The 25,831-nt window shown below is 36.5% G+C and overlaps 1 protein-coding gene across 1 annotated transcript in view; it reads right to left on the reverse strand.

Annotated features, from left to right (window-relative positions):
- The window catches only part of ttc27 (tetratricopeptide repeat domain 27), a 103,758-nt gene that overhangs the window by 50,090 nt on the left and 27,837 nt on the right, over positions 1-25,831 (reverse strand). The window contains exon 9 of the mRNA XM_051867257.1: positions 23,100-23,166. Coding sequence (XP_051723217.1) covers positions 23,100-23,166 — 67 coding nt within the window. The remainder of the gene's footprint in view (positions 1-23,099; positions 23,167-25,831) is intronic.

A 25,831-nucleotide genomic window follows, 5' to 3' on the forward strand; every position in this document is an offset into this window, starting at 1 on the left:
GAGATGAAAATATCATTCATGGTGACATACATATTTTTCACATCTAACTTTCATGAATATGAAATCATATGTGCAACTACATAGCAAACCAAGAGGAGAAATTCATGACACATTTTCAACCATAGTGACAGAAAGCATACAAACATCCCACACAAATTAAAAAAGAATCTATTGCATACCACCCTCTGCATACAGAGATGTGAGCGTTCACTGGCCTGTATCACAGCAGCAGAGCGGCAGGTAAGCGAGGGGCAGAGGACTCAGATGGAAATACTTTCCGACACACGTTACTGGAAAAGCATCCTGTCTTAACTGGAGCAAGACCGACACGTCAATACTGAATTGAAATATATGAGGTGTCTCAGATGCACTATTTAAAACGACAAGGTATTCAAGAAATCAGAAAGTGTACATCTGCAATGGGGAAAGGGCTTTTAGTAGTAAACGCTAAGCCTATTTATACTACTGAGCAAACAAATTACATATTAAACTATAATCTTTATCTTTTGTACTATTACTGTTTAATTATCATCATCTAAGGCAGAATGTTCTGGGGTGGTTGGGGAGGGATTGAAAATGTAAATGTTCTGTACGAACAATAGCATTTGTCTCTGATATAAAAAAAATAAAAATAAAATAAAATCTTGATGTTTAAAAAAAAAATTAAATGTGCATGTTATTTGTTGACTAATACTAGGGACGCATTAATATTAAAATTCTGAATTTCATCAAAAATATATTAATATGTGTTCCAAAGATGAACGAAGGTCTTACGGGTGTGGAACCACATGAGGGTGAGTAAATAATGACAGAATTTTCATTTTTGGGTGAACTAACCCTTCAAGTGAGAGTAAGATGACACAAAAGGTAAATCTAAATGTAAATGTAAAAATACATTGCTTACTATGATAAAGGGACCAAAGCCATATATAGTCAAAATATCTGTGCATTTAATTCTTCATAATATTAAAATAAATAATAGGTTAAATGAGCAGTAATTTACATTACACTTAATACAGGTACCTAGAGCACCTGAAGTGCCACAAATAATTCCTATTTGGATGATACAAATGAAAATTTGAAATGATTTGGAGGCTGAAGAATTAGTGGCGCAAGCAGAGATCAGATCATGAGATCACAGCACCAATGATAAGAGCGACAATGGGTGAGTCTATCCAGTGTACAGTAACTCAATAAGAGACACTGAACCACTGTCAGATGATGACAGTCAACTGCTGACAATCCCGTGAGCATTTTCCTTGAGTGAGGATTCAGTTCTGTTTTTGTAGCCAATTTGGGAGACACAGAAGGAGAGAGGGAGAGGAAGGGTTGATTCTGGTCTTCCTGGACAGCAAGAGAGTATGAGTAATGGAGTATATGTAGTAAACGAACAAAAGGTCAGTTCCCGAGAATGAATGCGACAGTGTGCATACATACACACGTCTTGTGATTTCAAGCACTATGTCTGGCCTCCTCCCCTCAAAGCATTTATTACAGGAAAGGGTAACACCACTTCGGTCCCCTGACCTACAAAGGGGAATAAAGGAAAGGGAAAAAGCCCTGGAAGGTTCAGTGTGATTTATGAGAACTTCAAGTCTGACTCATCAAACTCCTGCTCTTAAACCCGACATACACTTCAAAGCACTCCCATCTTCCTTCCTTAACTTCAAAGATCAGATATGCTGTAAAACGCTGCTCACCCACATCCTCCTTGTTTTTAGAGGAATTAAATATTTCTAAGGCATTACAAATTTTTGCTACAATTTTACAACATCAAGACATATAGAATTAAAATATTTAGACAAAAGTCTGTTGGGAAAAAAAAAAAGAAAAAAAAAAGTGTTTTTACAAAAACAGCAATTTCATCATTAAGTTTCAAGTTTCTTTTTTTTTTGCGAAATATGTACACACACTACTGACTTTATTTAGAATTATATTGCTAGAAAATGACGCACAAACTCAAAATAAGAAGTCTGACATTCAAATGTGCTGCTAACATCATTGATTTTGTCTTACAAAACTTGCAAAATGGTGGCTGATTTATTTTTAGGAGGAGGAAAATGGTTGTGGGCCCTGCTGGGGAGTAATGTTTCTGTAAGAAACACACCAGTCTCCTGTGGGCCATTTTCTCACTGTGTGTTAGCGTACTGTACTGTGGGGTTCTGTATTTATCTGTGTGGAAACGCCTATATTTAAACTCACCCTTACTGTAACAGGCCTCACCCCAACTCTGTCTACAGACACAAGGGCTCCAGGAAGACTACAGTGCCAGAGTGTGCACCAGTTGACCTGCCTACCCAGACAGCATTTTTAGGCATCTTTGGCAAGCTCACAATGCAAAGGTTGTTCCAAACAGTAGGCAGAAAAGTTATGCTGGCTGCCTCGTAAGATACTTGATCTATGGCGTGTATCATAACAGATAAGGCAGCCTCAATGCACTGCATCTAGCTCAGTATTAGGGGAAAAAAAGAAAGAAAATCCCCAAATGGCAGAAATGTCATTCAGCATTGAAAGTATTGTTATAAAACAGATTTATCTAAATCGTAAAGGAACAATGGTTCTTGAACAAAATAAGAAACAATATGACATGTTTAGTCAAAGGTTTGGCTATGTGAGACTAAGCTTCTTATGCTACATACACAATGCATATGTTGAGAATCTCAATTCAGTCGCTTTTCAGTCAGAATGCTAAATTAGAAGATACCTTCTAGACACTAGATATCAAGACGCTCACTCAGGTTTGGTACAGAGCCAGAAATATCTCAATTCTCATTTTTGGACTATCCCTCAATAAAATAAACCTGGCTACGTCTCTGAAGCACTGATTAACATAATGAATAACAGAGACACTTCGGCTGTCTCCCAATGGGCCAAAAGTATCAGATGAAGGGGCAGAAATTGTTAGTGACATAAGCATTTTGGCAGTCCATCTTTTGGAAACTCAAGATGATAATGTGTGGATTATTTTGTCTTTTCCCAGCAAAACTTCCTGAGTTCTCTCTAAATGTGTGCTATCTATCTATCTTTCAGAGGAGCATAACCCAGGGTGCATATTTGAGATCTGAAATTGATAAAAGAAGGTCCCTGAGGGGGTTGAGGAACGAGCAGTGCCGCCTAAGGTCAGACAGAATCCAAGACAAAACACAAATTCACTGCGACCATAACTACAGTGGGATGCACAAAATCAAATTCAATTCCAGAAACACCTACAAAACAAGCATAAAACACACAGCTTCACTTGAACAGATGAACGAGTCAGGAAGAGAGGGAAAGCCCACAAATGTTGATGTGTTGAAAAGGCAGTGGACTTCCAGAGATAAGTCAGCAGTCTACATTTGGTTTGTAGATGGATATCAAGCCAACAGGCTGGATTTTAAGTGTGATACCAGAACAAAGCATTACAAAATAGGAAGTAGAGACTGACACATTAAACTGAGAATACACACACACACGCAATGCACTGTTCTCAGCTGATAAGATAAAAAGATGGCACTCTATACACACACACACACACACACTTTGGGGGTTGCACAAAACATATTCCCACCCTAAGAGGTCTTGTTGCTAACTGCAATGCCAAGTTGACAAGATGATTATCACAAAGCAGCTTCCTTCCCTGGGGAAGAAGAAATCACCAAGAAACAACTTTAAGCTGGTGACCCCTCCCACTCCTTCCAGAAAGGCACCTCTGTTCCTCTCCACACGCTTCTGCCGCTCTGAAAAACCTATGTTGCTATGGTAACAGTATCAGGGCTCGGAAATGGGAGGGAAAGCATTTTAATCACTAGACCAGCCCAGGACTGAGACAGAGTATGGTTAGTTTTTGCAGGAAAATAACTATATTGGACTCCAGTTTCCTTAGCTTTAAAGTCACAATGAAATGGGAGTAGCAACATTTTATTCCGTATTGTGATGTTTATCTGAGTGAAACGGATTATAGAAAAAGGAAAGAAGGTAGGGCAGGGACTTGGTTCTATCCATCAACTGTTGATTGGATGGCAGATCTGAATACAAGCTTGGAATCGAGTGTAAGAAAGGGGCATGATTTATAGAGATGAAATGACTGGAGAGATCTGGCATACGACATTAAAGAGAAGATAAGGTCGAGGTCAATAACATGTATCTAGAAAATTTTCATTTCATGCTGGCTTAACTATACCTGCCACCTCACACTCATGACTGACTCAGAATGTCATTGATCTTTTCACCAATCACTATTACTGTTTTTACTGGCAATTCATTAGGCCTACCCTTCCTCAGCAAGTGATTTTGTTTTCAAAATGATTCAACTGCTGTACTATAAAGGGGGTTGCACCACAGACGAAAGCACAGTGCCGCGTCGTGCCATGTTTAAAATTCGAACACATAATTTTCTGAGTGTATGCACACCAGCAATGACTCAGGAGGCTGTTTAAAATCCTGCTGTGCCACAGAGTGGCACTAACAGTTTTCTATTAAAGGGGATCTATAAAGGGGATCTTTTACAAGATATAATAAGTCTCTGTTGTCCCCAGAATGTGTCTGAAGTTTCAGCTCAAAATACCCCACAGATCATTTATTATAGCTTGTCAAATTTGCCCCTATTTGGGTGTGAGTAAAAACGCCATTTTTGTGCGTGTCCCTTTAAATACAAATGAGCTTCTGCTCCCGGCCCGCTTTCTAAAAGAGGGCACAGCTTTAACAGCTAGCGCTTTGGTTGCTCAACAACAAAGCTGGATAATCTTGCGCAGCCAAAATGACAACTGTCAGTAACGTGTCCAGTCTTACATTGTTCAAAATGGAGTCGGACACTGATGGAAAGACTCAGGAAGAAGTTACATGTTTTAGAATGCAACTGGACGTTTCTGAACAGTTAGTGGATAAATTTATGTAGTTGCTGTGAGTTGATTCAACTCATCGGCTAGCATGTGCCGTCATGTTAATCTTTTGTGCATATCCAGCATTGAATTGACCCTCGTTTGTGAAGCAGTCTGGCGTCTTCTCTAAAGCAGCCCAACATGGCCTCGCCCCCTTTGTTGCGTGTTCTTGGGGGCAGGGTTTATGTAAATTTTAGGGTTAGTGATGTCACTAACCCGGGAAGAAGCTCGTTGTAGTCCCTACCAGCCATTTGCTGTAGTCCTTAAACAGCGAATTCTTTAAAAGAAAATATCTCCCTTTGCATTGAACTTTGAGCGTCGTAACTTTGTAGATGTTGTTTATGCTCAAACAGCAACATTACACACTAACTCAAGTTAAAAAAAAAAGTGAAATCATAATCAACCACCCCTAAATCATATTTTTCCCAAATCATCATTAACGTACATACTGACTTCATGGAGGAAGATACATTTAGTTTTACCTTCCTAGTTTTACAGTTTGAATAAAAGTCTAAACATATAGGAAAAACTGTATAATAAACGTAGCTCTTTCTAATCTTTAATTTTGCCCTGTACATTCACTGTCGCAAGTTTACATTCACAACGCACTTCAGTTGACTTCAATTGCATAGATTAGCGTAAAGATAATGAAAAGGACAACAAAAAACTCAAAGTTGGGAAATACCCTGAATTATATGCCACAAGTTCTTTCAAGACAGAATATGGAAATCAGATGCCCGTGAAGGAAGTTTATTGATGTTATCGGATTTATTTCAGGTGAGATTCTCAATTCAGTTATACGCACCGAGGTAAAAACAGTACAATCATAACATAGCATACAGTATGTACAGTACATCTTAATTTTATAATGTCCTTAAACATAACAATATTGTTCTTTGTTGTCCTAGATACGATGCTGCATTTGTCTGGCGTGCGATCGCCTTAAGATCTGCATAGCTGAGAACATAACATTTTGACTTGTGCAGTGTCTATCCTGAGCCTACAGGGGAAGTCAACAGTGCTTTTGATTTTTCATGACTTTATGTACCCGAGCTTCAATTCGGATATGAAAATACAAATTATGCGGAGTACACACTGCATGATTTTAGCCCCGATTTTCACTCGCCGACAGACTTTGCGAAAATCTCCTAAAAATGCCAGAAATCGGAGGCAAATCGGTGCTTGTTCACACGAGTGACAATCACGCAGTGTGCATTATCAAAGACACGATCTGAGAGAATCGACGACGCGTCGCCGACACCTGTGAGATATTTGGCATGCTAAATATCTGGACCTGTGTGATTCAAAATCTGCGAGTCAAAATCCTGCTGTGTGAAATGTGCCGTGTCTGAAAATTACATCGACAATGATCTACAGCCAATGAGAGAACAAGATGCAGGGCAGTGGGAAGTTTGGGAAAGAGTTATAGATCCTTGTCTCCCCAACCATTTTCCCTCTTTTTCTCCTTTTCGCTGCAAATCAGTGCACAGACAATTTGAATTGCAAGCTTCTTGCAAGCTACCATTTTTAATAATTCCCTTCTCACGCATGATCTTGCGTTATTTCCTTATCACTTCTCGCGTGTTTGGTTGTGAAACGTAGTTTGCGAACCAGACAGAGTTGTTGGTGATTCTTCCTATTGTAAAGTCATGCAATGTGTAACCCCGTCACCGATCCTTTGTGCAATGTGCACAGCAGCAACTGAATGCTACCCCAGATAGACAAGCAGTGTGAAAAATAATAGTGATCTGGCGAATTCGAAAATCGTGCAACGTGAACTCTGCATTAGTGGATGTAATTGGTCTAGTTTTCCAATTTCAAATGAAGGAAACCATATTTATGGGGGTCTTCATCAGTAAAAACTGAAAAAGATTTTTTTTAAAAAGCAAACACTGAAAGTATTTTTCATCTTATGAATTTAACCAAAACCCTAGAGCATCGTTTCAAGCTTAAAACCACTTTCAAACCAATTAAATAAATCAAACTGATGAAAAATGAACTTGGTCCACCTCAAAAACTTTAGCAAGGCAGCATCCTTAATTATAACAAAGTTCACATTAAAAAAAAAAAAAAAAAAAAAAAAAAAAAAAAAAAAATATATAGAATAGTCAGTCTTCTGGATACTAATGTATAAGACTATAAAAAGACGGATGACTTTGCGAGCGCCTCGGAGAAGCTTGACATCACTAATAAAAGCACAGCTGGAATAATAAATGAGCTAAAGCCGCAGCAGGCTGCCTTTAGAGACACCCGTCCAAAGATGAGAGACAGAACAGTAGATGTGAGCAGTAGCAGCACAGCTCTTCAGAGGTCTATCCAAGAGAGACACCATGAAAGATGGAGGGAGAGGGAAATTTAAGAGCTGCCTAAATGAGATGTTCAGTGGTCCGAGTCTTTACCTTTATTACTTTAATTACGCAAAGAAAGAGCAAAATGTCCTCATTTCTGGGAATAAAAAAAGACTTCAGGCTCTTTCTGTAGAAGATGAAGGCATGACTAACTCTAAAACACAATTGTGAACATCAGTCCTCATTTTTCACTGGTTAATTACAACAAAACCACCAGCAATATAAAACATTAAGTTCATATTCATGGAGGACTGCATACTTCATGTTAATACTGCTGAAGTGGTGGAAGGCAAGACCGGAGAGCAGGAGACTCAGAGTCTAAGATGTCACCGAATTGAGCAATAGAGGGAATATTAGATCATTTTCTGTGACAATTTACGTCAACACTGAATTTCTCTTGGGGCACAAAAGTACAATGATTACATAACCTGGTAAATGTTGTGTTAAACTCCTTTTGCAATAAGTATGTTATGTTTATGTAAGATTACAATCCTGACAGTTGTGACTTGTAGTTGACCATGACCACATGGTTTGCTTGGAAGTAGAGCCAAAGTTATCATTTTGGAGAGAGGGAGAGAGAGAGAGAGAGAGAGAGAGAGAGAGAGAGAGAGAGAGAGAGAGAGAGAGAGAGAGAGAGAGAGAGAGAGAGAGAGAGAGAGAGAGAGAGAGAGAGAGAGAGAGAGAGAGAGAGAGAGAGAGAGAGAGAGAGAGAGAGAGAGAGAGAGAGAGAGAGAGAGAGAGAGAGAGAGAGAGAGACCACTGGCATTCTTAATCTCACCTAAACAGAACAATTTATATAAACAATTAATTTTACAAATAAACTTAATTTGAAATACATAAACAGCTCTGGGAGTGGATTAAATTTCTTACAGTAAGACAAAAATCCTGCGTCAACATCACTGTTCAGGAAGCATTTAGACGTAGGGTGGCTTACCAAACAGATGACGCAAGTGAGGACTATCATCTGTTGAAAACGATATCCTACTATTTCATCTTGAACCCACTCTAAATTGCCAAATCTTCTCTGTGAGCTTATGTAAATAGTCCTTCAATGTCAGATCACTAATGTGTATCTGCACAATGTCTATTATGAAAAAAAAAAAAAAAAAAAAAAAAGTTACCATTAACAGAGCTGCTACTGTAACACGATATGGCTGCCGCAAAGTATTTACATGGATATTAATTTAATCTGTTAGGTATGTGGGAAGAAACCTCAAAAGGAGGCTATAAATCCAGTATAAAATCATCAAGGTTCCCTGAATAACAAAGTGTCAGACATGAGCTCATTGTGACCACATCTTTATCATCAAAGTTCAAATGCCATTTCATTCTGGAGCAGGTGGTCCAAATATGATGCCATGTGCAAACTGCAAGGAGATTCATTTTTGTATTGTATCATTTAAACCTGTCGATGACAGCCAAATAAAATACAGCTGTAATGCGTCACCATGACTTCACGAGGAACGGGTTTTGTGTTAAACTGTTGGAGAGAGAGAGAGAGAGAAAAAAAAAAAAAAAAAATCAGTTTATTATCTGTGGCTGCATTCTTGGTTCTGATGCAATACCTCTTCACTAGCAGTTTTTACCTGTGGGGGACTGCTGGCTAAACACACATGATTGAGGCAAATGTGAGAATGTCAACTTTCTGCAGAGAAGAGCACACACTCTAATCAAACCCACCTGGGTCTGAAAAATTAAAGTTCAAACATAGGTAATGTAGCTGGGTTATAGCTAAAGAACTCCTCAGCTTAAAGATCTTCAGCAAACCCATGGCCACTAATGATGACAAAGTTAAAGGGGTCATGAATTGAAATATCAAATTTTCTGTGAACTTTTGACAAAGAGGTCATTGTACTAAGAATATCACCATGAGTCATCCTATGTCAATTATAAGTACTTAAGTACAAGTACTTAAATTTATTCGCCACAACCAAGACTTATAAATATCAAAAAATTTATAAAAATTTTTAATATCTGAAGTTTTCAAAACGATTCCACATGTTGTCATGGTTAACGTTGAAAATTATTTTAATATGCAAAACTATGACCCAATCATAGCAGTGGGCGTTTACTTCCAAGTTTTGCATGCGGCACGCCCATCAAAACAGTTTTCAATGCAACATTTTCATAGAATTCACGTTTAAACACTAAATTTCTATATAGATTGATATATTGAAGGGTTACTTCACCCAAAAACGAAATTTCTGTCATTAATTACTTCATGTCCTTCATGTCGTTCCAAACCCACAAGACCTTCGGAACACAAATTAAGATATTTTTGATGAAATCCGAGAGGTTTTATAATCTTCCATAGAAAGCAACAAAAGTTACCACATTCAAGGTCCAGAGAAGTAGTAAAAACATTGTTAAAATAGTCAATGTGACTACAGTGGTTTAACCTTAATGTTATGAAGTGATGAGAATACTTTGTGCGCAAAAAAAAAAAAAAAAAAAAAAAAAAAAAAATATTGGCTGGCTCCTGCGTCAGCTTCACACGCATGTGTCGTGCCGCTCACGTGTACAGCGTCGGCCAATACTGAACCACTGTAGTCACATTGCCTATTTTAACCATGTCTTTTCTACTTCTCGGGACCTTGAATGGACCTCTGAACCTTAAATTTATAAAATATTTTTTGTAGTTTTTCTATGTAATAAATTTAAAGACAAGGCTTGAAAAACACTTTTACTTCTAGGAACTTGCCAGAATGAAAGTACCTGTTGAATTTCTATAACTGTAATTAAGCAAATAACACTACCATTAATTCAAATTCCCATGTGTTGTAGCCAATCTGATTCAAATTCATACTCGAACAGAAAAGGATGTAATTCTTCAATTTTGACTGGTACTGAGACCACTTGACCTCCAAACACATCTGATCACAGCATCATTCATTCAAAGGGCTGAGGAATTCTAACTGATAAAACGTCCAAAGATTTTAAAGTTTTTTTTTTTAAGGAAGTCACCCTGATGTCTTCTTGCATCTGAATGAATCGATCATGTCACAATCGCTTTAACACACCTGTAAGACCTGAACTCCTCTTTGACCTAAATGCAGTTTACTAAACAGTCAAAGCATGCCTCTGTCAGTGGCTGGATAATCTACCATGAAATCCTCAGTTTTTAAATTCGTGACAATAGACCCATGAATAAAACTAAAGGTGGACAGCAGACATCCTGTGAGGTTACTGTCCAATCCAATGTCCATGTCCCTGAGCTGGCAATGAAAACATGAATAACCAGCTTTGAAGGTGCACCTGATTTGCTATGACTCAAGCACCCTTGAGGTGTTTGGATATGGCAAGGGTCCCTAACAGTGAACAACAGCTCTAATTCAGCAAGACAGAAATCCCAGACACACCATGATCTTTGTGTGTACACAAGCCCAGTGTTGTAAATAGGATGGTGTGATGTGTCTTTAGTCCAAAATGTACCCCTGAATGACAGAACGGTATTGGAAAAGAGGAGGTCTTGGCTTAAGAGAGAATTTGTTGTGAGGTCTGGATATCACTAATCAGACTAGACGTAGAAGAAGAATTCCCATTAAGAAGAAAGATGTCCTAACCCTTATGTAACATGTTTACTGGTGAGCAAGACAGCTCAGGTAAACGGGAGGGACGACGTCCTTCTCTATTGGATAAAAGGTATACCCCTTTTCTTCCTTCTGTACTTATTTTGAGAGGCCCTGTAGGTCCTAATGGAAAATTCATCAGTAAGAGCGCAAACTGAACACAAATAATTATTTTCTTAACAGAAGATGACTTAATCTTGTAATAAAGTTTGCAAAGACCTAATTCCACATGTATTTATTTAGAGATATACATGAAAAGCAAAGACTCTGGTAAAGTCATTAGGCTCTTGTGGAACTAGAAGATTTATAGTGAGAGTGTCACATAAACGCTGCAGCTATAAATTAACCCCAACGGCCGACCCGCTTTCTATCAGAACGGTTCCACTTTCCAAACAGATTTGAGAGCTCAAGTTCAGCCTGAACTGGCCAGTCGTTCCTAGAAACCATCTTGAAGCCAATAAGACGACTTGAGCCAGTGCACATCTGCATCACCATGATATCATTCCATGATTATGGCGGGTGCTTCAGACACATAAACCTTTCAGTGAATGAAGAGCCACATGAAGATAACAAATGATCAACAAAACGAGAGGCAGACCTTTGGTCCAAATAACATTTTAAATCACCCTATAAACAGAAAGTGAAAATGGCAGGTAACGTTGTGTTAGATCTGGTTCAGTCCGGTAACAAAACCAAAACTGTTTATCATTTATAATATAATACAATATAATAATTATTTTTTAACACCATGCCAGCAGCAATGCTAACTTCATGGCGATCTTCATATTATGATTTACATAGCACACAAGTAAACGTCCCACAAAAACGACAACCTGTTTATTCAGTTCTTTGCTAGTAAGCGTGTTGTAAATCTATAAGGGACCAGACACATGCTCTGCACTTTGTAAAACATTTTTTTGTTTGACATTTATGATCTTCTGGACGGCTTCAGCATTACAAGTATTTGAAATTGCTTGTCAGGTGACATATTACAGATGACACACCCAACAAGCGCAGATCCGAGGAGCTAAAGTCATTTCTCTGGGATTCATCACCAAACAAATCAATGTCAGATCACTTCTGAGACTGCGCGTGTAAAAAATGAAATTTTAGCATATGACTTGCCACAAAGGCGTCTTTGGTAGTTCTTCAATGTCAAAAGGTGCATTTGTATTTGAATCTACTGCAAATGCAAAAGACAGGGAGAAGATTATCAAAAAAAAAAAAAAAATGACATGATTATGTAAAATTAAACTTTTTTTTGGGTTGAATTTGCAGCAAAATATCTATATTGTGATATATACTGCTACTGGGATATTCAAAACAAAAACAAATCAAAACAAAACACCATTTGGGTCATACCACCCACCCTAAAAGAAAAAGTAATGTACAAAAACAAAGAATGAACTAAAAATACCTGCATTCCAGTAGCCCAAACAGTAGAGCATGGCAATAAATGCCAAGGCTCCTAGGGAATGCACAAACTGATAAAATGTATACCTTGAATAAAAATGCAAGTCACTTTGGATAAAAGCACTTGCCAAATGCATGAATGTAAATGTACTTCACTGCATGCAATACATCACTAAACGATTCAATCTATGTATATATTTAATGTATGTAGCAAATTCTTAAAGATAAAAAGCGGACAATAAACTGTGATCTTTGCTGGGCACGTGACAACCATCTAACCAGCCTGCAGACTCCTGGATCCACATGTAGACTGGAAAGATGCCTGCACACACAACCAGCCAGTGGAGACCAGCAACAGCAGGCTGCAGATCAGCAGAAGATGGAAAGGTTGTTGGCAAACAACCTCAATGAACTGAAACAATGTAAGAACACAGGTGTTAAATCAAACTGAGCATCGGGTGCAATCAATCAGTCATGTAGATTAAGTAAATCTGTAAAGTGGAAGGAAAGGGCTAGTTTGTTCTCTGCCTGTATCGTCATAGCTGGTCTTTTGACCTTCAGGAAAACACAAGGACAAGCCCAGATCACATGGACAGTAGTTTAGGGAAAATGACCGGGGGGGGGGATTAAACAGTGTGAGGGGAAATTAATCCTCACACTGTTTTCTCATAAATAAACTCACTGCACAGACAAGGCAGGGAAAACAAATTAGATCTGAATCAGGTGCATAATAATTCAACAGTGAATGAGCAAACGCCTCATTAATGTTGAATCCTAAAACTCTTAAATCTGAAAGGGCAGTAGAGGAAAGTCACCCATAGGTAAGGTTTTTAATATTAAATTTAACTCATCCTGACTGTAAGGCATCTTCTCATTTAAACCACACTAACTACAATTAGAATGTTATACAAATATACAGCCCACTAGAGCTGAAAGTCGCGCATGAATGTTCCACATATAATATCAACTGTGTTCTGCATGTTTTACAAAGCACCAAGCTGACACCAACATGCTCTCTGAACACTGCGGGGTAAAAAAAAAAAAAAAAACAGACGCTGTCTCGTTCTGACAGAACTGGCGAGGAGGAGCCCTCAGCAAGAGTTCAAACCAACTCAAACCTGTAGAAGGGTGTTTCTTCAACTATTGGAACTTTTAACCCTGTAAACTTTCAGGAAATAAACATTCCTAAAACAAAATTTCAGCAGCCATTACTCTAGTTTTCAGTGTCACGTGATCCTTTGATTTTTTTTTTTTTTTTTTTTAATCTAATATGCTGATTTGGTGCTCAAACATTTCAATATTTTCAATGTTCAATTCTTATCAATGTTAAAAACAGTTGTGCTGCTTAATATTTTTGTAGAAACCATGATACTTTGAGTCTTTGTTGATAAATAGAAAGTTAACAGAACAGCATTTATTTGAAACAATTTTTTTGAAATATTATAATGTCTTTACTATTACTTGATCATTTTAATGCATTCTTGCTGAAAAAAAGTATTAACTTCTTTATTAAAAAAAAACAAAAAACAAATCACCACATCACAGAAGTTCAGTAATTTTTTTCTTCATTTATTCTGAACAAATTCCCATCAGTGTCATTTCCACCACATCTCAAAAACAGATTTCTCTGTTTTCTTCACATCACATGTAATATTTCATATCAAGCTTTTCAATGACACTTCCGTCTCCTTGGAAAATATGTACACTAACTTTAGAAAAATAATTATTCAAATTCAGTGTGGAATGACAGTCATTTACATAAATCACGTTCACACAAATATTGAAGTGACTATATTATAGTTTAAAAAAATAAATAATAATAATAATAATAATAATAATAATAATAATAATAATAATAATAATATTTTTGTGACCGATTTTTATAGGTTAATACTGAAATTTTGGGTCTGGGACAAGACTAAAACAAAATCCATTTGAATAGCAACCAAAACTGAATGAAGGCATGGTAAAAAGTTAATGTGGTCTTCCTATGACAAAAGGAAAGTCAAATCTGTTGCTTTTAATAAAAATCAACCCCTGAGACATAAAAGTGCCCGAAAGTTTAAGAAACACCCACACAAAATGACATCATGAACAACAGGCAACACGACCATCCCTTATCCAGGCTCAAATTAGCCACTGTTGACTGAAATATTATCAAGATGTGCAGACCTGGCATTGCCCAGTGGAGTCGCCCATCTCTGTGAACAAAAGATTTATGAGTTAATCTGCAGGTGTTAACCTTAGATCTGACAGGACACACTTCCCTGGAAGAACCAATGCGTTCACACTCGGCTGCACTGGATTTAGGCACACAGTGCAGCCAACAGTGCACTGCCCTTGGCCAGAGATCTTCGGTGAGATCAACACAAGTATCGGCCTCATGGGTAACAGCGAGGAAACGACCCAATCCAACCAAACAAACACAAGCTCACATTACATACATAATGGCATCACTACATTGACCTGGTGTAGGAGGGATTGAGATCCCTGATGGGGGTTCAACGATCATCGGAAACTAAACCGCTGACACGAGCTCAAACGCCACACCCTGGAGGTGACCGCATGTGGTCTGGTGGAGAAAACAGCGGGAAAGTGCTGACAGATAGAGGAAGTACAAACTGCCCAGGTGGTTTTGCCAACTGCTGGGCTCCGTTTTGACGGCAACTAGTAGAGACTACCACCCATGACATCACAAACCAAAGAGATCAGACCAGAACGGCCTCAAAACCTCTATGATTCATCTCAGATGAGGAGCTCTTTGAAACTGAAGCAGGTTTGGCACTTACGAGGGGGGATTTTGAGCCGAATGATGTTACTCTTCCCATGGCCAAGACCAGCAGTTTACAGGATCAAGAAGAGAAATAAGACAGCAGTCTGAAGCAAACTCCTATTAAAAAAGGATGAAAATGGCTAAAAATGGAACTGAACAAATAATAATAATAAAAAAAAAAAAAAAAGAGAGAAGCTTTATTGACCTCAACAACCTCATCATTTAAAGAGCTAGTTTCCCTGGACATACTGTCAACTAAAAAGGGTTTTTCAAACCTGATTTGCCAATTAACAGTGTAATCCAGTACCGGGCTTAATATGCATCTGGGAACGCAGCCAAAGTGGCATCGGATTGATATCCGGAAGAATATAAACATTAGTGTCAGTATGGGATAGTGTATGATGCACAAATGCCTATTGATGCACAACAGATCTTAGTAATGTGTAATGACAAATAAGTCCTAAATGATTTATCACGCCACGCGTCAATGATGGGAATGTTTCATTCAATACAATCATTATCAGCTGTACGTGCAACAGTATTTGAGGTCAATCAATGACTCTCGATCATTAAAACCAGAGGAACTCACCACCGCAAGTCATCCATTGGGCGACGGGACATTTCCGCAATGAGTTACGACAATGAGCTCTCATATACACGCACACATAACCGTGAACACAAAAAGAACATGTCCTCATCCTTTGAGGGCATGTACATCAATGTATTTTTTCTGACAGCACACAGTTTTATCATCCTCCCACCTTTCACGAAATGATTAAATGAGAGGAAAGAGTGTTTGCAGCGTTAAACGGCTGGGCTATGAATGTATTCCCTGCTGTTCCTACAGAAGTGCTAACTCAGCCACGAACACATCTTCCCTGAAAAGGCTTCATTTTGAGGATGAAGAAAATAAATAATCCTGACATATAAATGATAGTCCCCACCCCTCGTTACGCTCCATCTCACTGGTTATTCTTGGATAGCTCCAGTACTGTAAGGCAGGTTAAATAGGAAATGCTGTATAGCTCATGCATTTAAAAAAAAAAAAAAAAAAAAGGAGCTCAGTAAAACGTAACATCCAGAAATTACATTCAGGGAGTTTAATAGCACAAAGTACAGAAAAGAGCTAGGCACATACTGATGAACATGGTTATTATAGTTTAGAAAAGCATACTACTTTGTAACTTTTGAAATTAACCATAAACTAAGACTGCTTCTTGTATTCTATCGAAACAAAATCAAATTAGAAAACTACAGAGAGAAAAAAAAAAAAAAAAAAAAAAAAAAAAAAAAAAAAATCAGGCTTTGGTAAATATATTCAAACCATCTGACACTGACTGAAATTTTGGACAAATTATGAATAATTTTCTCTTAGAGTTTCCTTTTGTATTTTAGAATTTGTATAAAAATTATATAAAAATTTCAATATTGTGTTTAGATTAGGGTCTAATTCTCACTATTAACTAACTGTTAACTACGACTTTTGCCTCAAACTCCTAATTACTGCTTATTAATAGTTAGTAAGGTAGTTAAGTTTAGGTATTGGATAGGATTAAGGGATGTAGTATATGGTCATGCAAAATAAGGCATTAATACGTGCTTTATAAATACTAATAAACAGCCAGTATCCTAGTAATATGCATGCTAATAAGGAACTAGTTAATAGGAAGAATTGGACCCTAAACTAAAGTGTTACCAAACATGTATTTATATAACTGCTTATATAAACTATATTTATAGTGTTTATAAAAGCATTTATGGTAACACTTTACAATAAGGTTTCATTTGTTAACATTAGTTAACTACTAAAAATGAGCAATACTTCTATAGCACTTACTCATCTTAATGTTATTTTCAACATTTACAGTACTAATACATTATTAAAATCAAGTTGTATTTATTAACATTGGTAAATGCGCTGAGAACTAACATGAAGTTGTATTTTTATTAACTAATGTTAACAACTAATACTGTAACAAATGTATTGCTCATTGTTAATGTTAGTTAATTCACTAAAGGATTAGTCCACTTTGAAATGAAAATTTCCTGATCATTTACTCACCCCCATGTCATCCAAGATGTTCATGTCTTTCTTGAGTCGAAAAGAAATGAAGGTTTTTGAGGAAAGCATCCTACGCCTTCCCTATTCAACTTACGGAACGAACACGGCGCCAGTTCCGTTTTTTCCATAAGTAGAATAGGGAAGGCATAGGACATACAGCGTAAGCTTTTTGAAAAATAAGGAAGACAGAAGCACTCGCAAGGCGATCATTTGTGTTTATAAAGCATATACATTTAATTGTTTAGAAAATGACCGATCGTTTCGCTAGATAAGACCCTTATTCCTCGTCTGGTATCATTTAAAGCCCTTTGAAGCTGCACTGAAACTGACATTTGGACCTTCAACAGTGGAGTCCACTGAAGTCCACTATAAGGAGAAAAATCCTGGAATGTTTTCATCAAAAACCGTCATTTCTTTTTGGCTGAAGAAAGAAAGACATGAACATCTTGGATGACATAGGGGTGAGTAAATTATCAGGAAATTTTCATTCAGAAGTGAACTAATCCTTTAACTAATGTCAACAAATCAAACCTTATTGTAAAGTGTTACCACATTTATTTACATATATAAAAAGCTTCAATTTTTACTTCTATTATAGTGCTTTTTTTTTTTAGCAATGCTATCCTTGCTGATGAGACAAGTATTGCATACGGTGTTGAAATGATTCAATTTTCCCAATCATACTGAAAAATCACCCAAATAATCATCATTTCATCTCATTCTAGTGTTTATGAGCACAAATTCATCAACTATAGTGATTTTTATTGAATTATGTCCAAAGGCAGAGGATGTTCTCATCTCAAACTGACTCATAGACCTATTCTACTCCATTAATTTGGTTTCCAAGCTGCTTAAAATATGGACTAGAGTTCATGCAGAAAGCAGAGCTCCATCAGGCACAGGAAACTGCTGTTTGAACTCTTTGCTGGAAGTGTAGATTATTTTTCCAGAGGGACCTGACTCTAACAGCTTTTGCCGAATATGATGCAAACCTCTGGGTCAGACTCTGGAGACACATTTTTCCTTTGCGTTCCCTTTTTGCTGCTCATTTCCAATCCATCACACTGCTTCGCCCTGTCGGTCAGAGCCTCGTACCTTAAGCAAACCTGAGATTGCCATATCTGATGACTTACGCTTGACGTCTTAGGGGTGGGTGTTGACACATTCAAGTTGGCTTAGAAATGTTTGCTAAAGCTGTCAGACATGGTCAAACCTTCCACAGATGGAGACCCATATTTCACAGTACCACACCTAATTGGGTTCATGAACACTCTGTGATCTTAAAAGGTGTTGATTAGGAGGGTTTAACGTCAAGGAGAGACCACCAACATCTCAGCGCCACGGCCACGAGAACAGGTGCGTGTATTTGTCAAAGCGTAGGAACATGTCCTCTCAAGGTTAAAGTTGTCTGGGAAAGTCACTTAATACTTTGGGGAAAATTGCAATTGGCCAGAACACAAAAACACTTGAAAAGAACTGACCTCATTCCAAGACGTGGGAGAGTTTAAGAGAGAAGTGCACACAGCCGAATGCGTAAGATCGGAGGACTCACTTCATTGCTCGTACAAATAAAGATATCAAGCTTTGAACAGTGAGGCAAGGCGGAGCAGCCGAGGTCCTCCGAGAGCCAGAGAAAGGCAACATCTAATGAATGCAAATAGATTGGGAGTCTGTGAAGACGGGTAGGGCAGTAACCAAAGTATAAATTAGAAAAGAAGAAAACAACGTAGGAGGACGACAAGCTGAAACATCTCCCCTGAAAACGAGCTAAAGAACTATTAAACAGCTTTAGACAATTATACAAGCACAGATTCGGATAGTTTTTGTGTAAATACAGCAAAAGACAAAGACAGAACAAGTAGAATTACAATGGTTGGCTGCACTTTATTTTACAATACATGCACTTTCAATGTATTGAGTAGTGTAAAGGTAACTACATGGGTTAAATTAAGATTTAGGGGTAGGTTCAGGGTTAGTACCTAGTAGTGTCATTACTACAATAAGTACATAGTATGTCCATGTGAAATACAGTAGGACTGTAAAATCAAGTGCAACCCAATGGTTTATTTATTATATATATATATATATATATTATTCATATTCAAAAAAGACCAAAGTATTATTTATATATATGTATATAAAATGGTAACACTTTACAATAAGGTTCATTAGTTAACATTAGTTGACTACATTAGTTAACATGAACTAACTGCACTTCTACAGCATTCATTAATCTTTGTTAATTTCAACATTTACTAATAAATTATTAAAATCTTGTTAATGTTAGTAATTGCACTGTGAACTAACATGAACAAACTCCGTAACAAATGTATTGCTCATGGTTAGTTCATGTTAGTTAATACATTAATGTAAACAAATTAACCTTATTGTAGAGTGTTACCAAAATAATAATAATAATAATAATAATAATAATAATAATAATAATAATAATAATAAATAAATAAATAAATAAATAAATAAATAAATAAATAAAATCATCCAACATTGACTGAAAATTTGGAAAACTATGAATAATTCTTAGTTGTTTCCTTTTGTATTTTTGATTTGAAAAACTTTACATATAATAATTAATTATAATAATAATTATATAAATGCTGGAATGCATATATAACAAGCATATAAAATATATACAAATATATTTATATAAGAACATATTTATATAAATGCTTATATTAGCTACATTTATACAGTGTTTATATAAGCATTGGCAGAGTATGCTTTTTTTTTTAAAATGCAGGAACAAAAAAAGCAGCATAAGTTTCACTACATTCAAAAAGTCTGAATATTAGACATTTTCCTGGCAAGTTAAAGAAAATGAGAAAACATGACGTGACGAGGAACAGGCATTACTCAATTCTTTTTCTCATTTATATTAATATTTTTACTTAAAATGTAAATTGTTCACATTTTCTGCACTGACTGAACTCACCCCTTGGCATGGCACAACTTGCAGAGTTTTTTTTTTCCCCCTGACAAGTCATATTTCTATGGCTCTATAGTCGACTGCAGACATGCTTAAATAACTAGGAATATTAGTTTTACCTCCTCTTACTACTCCATGCCTAGTGGTCAACTAGCTCACCCTACTCACCCCTATACTAAAAGTATCATGCTATTAGCATCTGAGACCAACCACAATAGAGCAAGACACGTTTGTGATTCTAAAGTGGTTGATTTTGCTGTCAGACACATTTGTAAATGGATATAAATCACACACACAACTGTCCTCAGCAATAGGAGACAATAAATAATTGAGTCTGTTGGTGGGCACAGGTTGCTGATTTAAAAACTCTTTGTATGCTAATTTGCTGGTGGTTAAAAATGATGTTCACAGCAGATGTTGACAGTGTCGCGCTGAGCTCATGGCTGCTTTTACAGACGCGTCTCCACCGCGGGGCTTCATTTCATTTACCGGTACATATCGATTAAGCAGAACATGCAGTATGCGTTGCTTTAGTTGAGGGTGTTTGCTAATAAAAATCGCCACATTGTTGTTTCCACATCTTAATGGTGGGAAGCTTGCTACAAATTAAAAAGAAGTGACTCTAGGGGTACCTTCCTAAATTGTTTGTGTGTGGCTGAAACATTGAGCTAATTAAATTACAAGGAAGTGGCTAAAAGATTATTGGGAAGACAATATGGCCTGCTGGCAGAGAAGTGTCTTCATTAGCTCAGTGAGTTCTCCTCTCCCCATATCTGAGCAGACGCTTAGGTTTCCAATGGCTTTTCACTCTCCTGTATGGTGAGTTGAGTGAATGAGCTGAAAGGAAATGGGCAGTTTTCAATCTGTCCATCATTCTCACCCAGTCTGTCAAAAACTGAAACTGCTACACTTTAAAATATAAAGACATGTCAAAATAATAAATCTTCCTCTTTCTGACATTACAAAGTCTGGAAGTCAAATCCTCAACAGCATACAGATGTCAGAAGACTTATACAGCTGAGCTCAGACGTTAACACACCCCTGTAGACTCAGATTAGCATTTAAAATATACATATATAACGTTTTTATTTTGCCTAGAAAAAGTTGCATATGCGATATTTGGGAAAAAAAAAAAAAAAAAAAGCTTAAATTAACAAACTGTATTTAATACTCTTGGTTCTTAATATTGTGTTGTTGTCTCCTCATGAACAAATAACTGGCACAGCTTTCTTGTGTATGATTCCCTAAAGGTCCAGATTGTTCAAACTTTACAAAAGTGGAGAAGAACACAAATGTGCAGTGCATGTTGGGGAAAAAAAAAAATAAAATTTTCAAAAGAATTTACAGGACCTATGAACTGCAAAGACTCATAGACCACTATTGCAAGTTATTAACTGTTTCCACCCTAGTCGCAAATTTAATTTATGCAAAATAAATAAAATATCATGAATTGTGAATAAAGCAGTGTTTAACAGAACAAACCATCACTTTCAAGGAAGTTTATGCACATTTTCTAACTTAACAAAAAAAAAAAAAAAATTATCCACTATAAGCAAGTTTTAAATGCACATTTTGGAAATGGAAGTGTTATGTTCAGTTTTCCTGTTTTGTGCCGTTTCCTTTGTTCTAGTTTTCCCGCCTGTGTTAATTACCGTGTTTGTTGCCTTGGTTACTGTTTCATTTACACCTGTGATTCATGCTGCATTCACGGCACCTTGTATTTACCTGTTCATGTCCTTTGACTGGGAATTATGCATTTCTATGGCACCATTATCAACGCCTAAATGAATCTACAGCGGTCAGGTGGTACAGCGGCCACATGGTACATATGGGAGCTTTCAGAAATCTCCCAGCTTACAAGCTGTAATTATGAGCTCCACGAGGACGTGAATGCTTTTTACAAGCTAGAATCTCGTAGTCACAGTAATTACGATAAGACGTGAACGCACCTTCATTTCATTGTTTGGTTGGGTATTTATGCTGCCTTCACATTCTATAGGAAATTTGATAATTCCCAATTCTTATCGCATTCAAGTTGACATGAGAGAGTGTTCAATGTGCAATTTTTTTTTTTTTTTTTTTACATAGGAAACTCATATTTACGATAATTCCGAGAGCACGTGAAGGCAGTATAAAGCCCTGTTTCTTTCAGTTCTTTGTCAGTTCTCGTCACGTTATACCCTGTTTGTTCTGTTCTTGTGCCCTGAGTGTTTGGTTTTCGAGTTCGTTTAAGGGGCCGTTTACACGACACCGTTTTCAACTAAAAGCGTAAAACTTCATGCATTTTGGCCATTTATTTACACAACAACAGCAATTTGGGCGCCAGAAAACACAAACTTTTGAAAACAGGTTTTAAAGTGCAAGTTTTTGAAAATGATACCGTTATTGTTTCTTTACAAAGTGACATCGCCAACTACTGGCCTGACATGCATAACATTTTTAGTCATTTTCACGGATCCGTGTGAATGGGGATCATTGAGACAATGCTGTCCTTACATGAAAAATGCAAAGGAAAAACTTTTCTGCATTTATAGTTTTCCGTACTTACATAGTTGTGTTTTATTCGTACCCGAATAAAAACTTTATACTACTGCGCTTATATCCTTTCCACACCTTTTATTTCAACCAGACTTTTTTTATTTATTTATTTATTTTATTTTTTTACACAATATAAAGAAAAAGCCACATAAAACACGATTACAAGATTAAGCTTAGAAAATGTACATTTTTTATATAAAAAAAAAAGAACATAAATGTAACTTTAAATACCAATGTAAATGTATTTCTGTTAATTTATGTAAAATTCTGATGTAAATTTATACATGTAAATATCTTAAATAGTTTCATCAGTGCAATTAAAAAAAAAAAAAAAAGATATTTTGCAAGGTGCAAACTTGTGAGCAGAACTGTACATGGAAGATTTCTTTTTGCTGTTCTGAGCAGAGTAACAGAAGCGACCATTAGACCATTTTATTTGTTAGTGTAAACAGACACACTGTAGATGCTAAACTGTGACCAAATGAGAGACAAACTGTGTTTGTCAGAATGAAAACACAACTGTGTGTACTGATATGAGTCTGAGATAGGTCAACTGCACCATCTGAGAGAGAAAGACAAAAAACAGTGCATCTTACCGTCGTGAAGGCCAAGAGCTCCTCATCATTTAGCTTGTGAACAGGATTATTCTTCTGAAAGTCTATGCTGCAAAGCAACAAACAACAATCACTCAAAAAATCTGCATATAAAATAAGTCTGCATATAAATCCATTTTATTTTCCTCATTATGATGCCAATGCAAAACAGAGAGCTTGCATGTCTCGTCCTTTATTCTTCAGCTTTCAATCATTTAAGAACAGTGAGACAGAAACGTGGATTTCACATTGATTATTATGACCAGTGAGTGCCTTTTCTATTTGTCAGGTACTTACTGTATAATCATATCATGCCATTGCCTCAACAAAAATGTTACCAAATGTTAACATTGCTGCTGATTTTAGTGTGGGTATCTCTCATGAATCCACAACCAAAGGATAATAAAACTAAGAAATAAGGCTTCCATTATGATTTTTGCATTTTCACTGACAATTAAGTGTTTCCTCCCTAATTCTCTGCAATGCATAAAAATCTCATTATCTTTTCTCAGTAATTTGTTCATCTCACAGTTCTACTCCACTAATATTAGTGGTATAATAAAAGCACTTATTTAGCATGGAGTGAAATAATCTTAAATTGTGTAATAAATTGGTAAAGTAATAGATTAATAAACCTACAGTAAAATTACTGTACATGGTACTGTAGTATGTGCTGTACTGAATTTAATTAACATTTTTTTTCTTGAATATACATACTCATTGCTTTTTATTGCTGTAAGGAGATAAAGTGTAAACGATAAAAGTATGGGAAACATGCTTAATTCTTATGAAAGTAAAGTTACAATAAAAAAAAACAAGTCTTAAATATTTCACAAAGAAAATGAAGTGTTTAATTATTTTTCCCTTGGATTTGGGGAAGAAAAAAAAAAAAAAAAAAAAAAGATCCATGCATTTTGTGAAGTTCACCCTATAGTGCAGTAGAGGAATTAAAACAAAGTTGTCACAAAAAGATAAAATATGAGGTTGCACATCTCAACCCTCACTCAGGAGTTCAATTATTTAATATCTTTATAATAACCATAACTCAATATTCTAGGTAACTTCAGCTTCTTTCCTCAAGCTGCAACTGCCTGACTCGGTCATTTGCGTCACAGTTCTTTACGTTAGCAGAGGATAATAAATGTATGGCAGGCTGTTCGCATTCCGTTAAACCGTACGTGCGGTTTTGCTCGACTGCACCACTGACGGCCCATAATTCACCTTCAACCATCACGCAGCCCAATTAAGGTCCCTGGCCTGCATAATTACGCCCTGCTAATTATTCCACGCCTGCAATTTGTCTCCTAGCAGCCAGTCGGGCAAGATGACGACCTTTCTACAACGAACCGGGCACACAGGCTGGTACAACTCTAATTAGAGAGCAGTGTAGGAGAACCCAACACCACCTCCCGGGGCCAAGACGGGGGTGGATGACCATTTACTTTTTATTTCAGAAAGGAGGGGACCACTCTCAATGCGCACTTGGGCACAAAAAAAAAAAAAAAATTACAGTATTGCAAAACAGAGGCCTGACGCAGCACTTCAAAGTTACCAAGATAAAACAACCCATTAAAAATAATGATTTACATATCCAGAACATGATTAAATGTCGAGCTGCAGCTTTAAAAGTCAGGAACTAAAATACTACAGCTACTAAAACTTCTCAAGGATTAAGAGACAGAAGATTATTTTTTCCTTGTATTTCTGTGTCTATGATTTTAAGCACATTTCAGCCAGAGGACCTGTTGAAGTCATACTCGTAAACATTTTGGCTTGGACTTTGACAACCTGACTTTCAGAAGTATGTTCAATATCACATGCACAAGGTAGATTCTTAAAACAGTCTATAATAAAGTGTCAAACACCAAGAGACATATGCATACTTCTAGCAAAAGTGGTATGCATGATTCATTTAACTGTTGACAAAGGCAATATATGTATTTCCTCTGCAAGACTTAAAACTTCCATAAAAGTGAAACTTTTACTTTCACAGTGACAATCTTGCTACTCAAAAATTCATATATGGATGCAATAAAATAATTAAACTAAAATACAATTTTTATAAAATGGAAGGAATGGTGATTCAAAAAAAAATAAAAATAAAAAAAATAGTAAAACAGTAACAAAAATAAGATTTTCCTTAAAGGGGACCTATTATGCCTATTATTTATTTTTATTTTCTTAAATATTGTTTTGGGGGTCTACTAGAATAGGTTTTCATGCTTCAGTGTTCAAAAAACATTATTTTTTACATATTTTACATTGTTGCAGCACCTCTTTTCCCAGTCTGTCAGTAACACTGTTTAGGTTCAGGTGATTGGTCAACAGCTTCGAACATGTTTCCACTTTGAACCGAGAGTTTCAAAACACTATTAAAAAAACTAAACCAGGCCTCGCCAATTATTTAAATAAGGAAAATTGTGATGTGTATGTTTCTGGAAGAAAACTCAAGACTAATCAAGGAGTTCAGGGAGTTCAGAAACAGTGCTTCCTGCTAGAGAATAACTCCCTTTTGAGCAGACTTTATGCTTTGTAACTTCCATCCTTTTTTTCATTACACAGTAAAGAAAGCATAATATAATACAGGCTTAATGCAAATTAATGCTTCAAAACTGACTAAATATTAATTAAAATAAATAAATAAAATGTATAATAAATAAATGTATTACACATTTAAATAAAAAAATATATAATATATCATTGTGTTGTGGACAGTCCCCCTGATATTTTAAAAA

The sequence above is a fragment of the Ctenopharyngodon idella genome, chromosome 17 (genome assembly GCF_019924925.1).
Source record: "Ctenopharyngodon idella isolate HZGC_01 chromosome 17, HZGC01, whole genome shotgun sequence".
Lineage (NCBI taxonomy): Eukaryota > Metazoa > Chordata > Actinopteri > Cypriniformes > Xenocyprididae > Ctenopharyngodon > Ctenopharyngodon idella.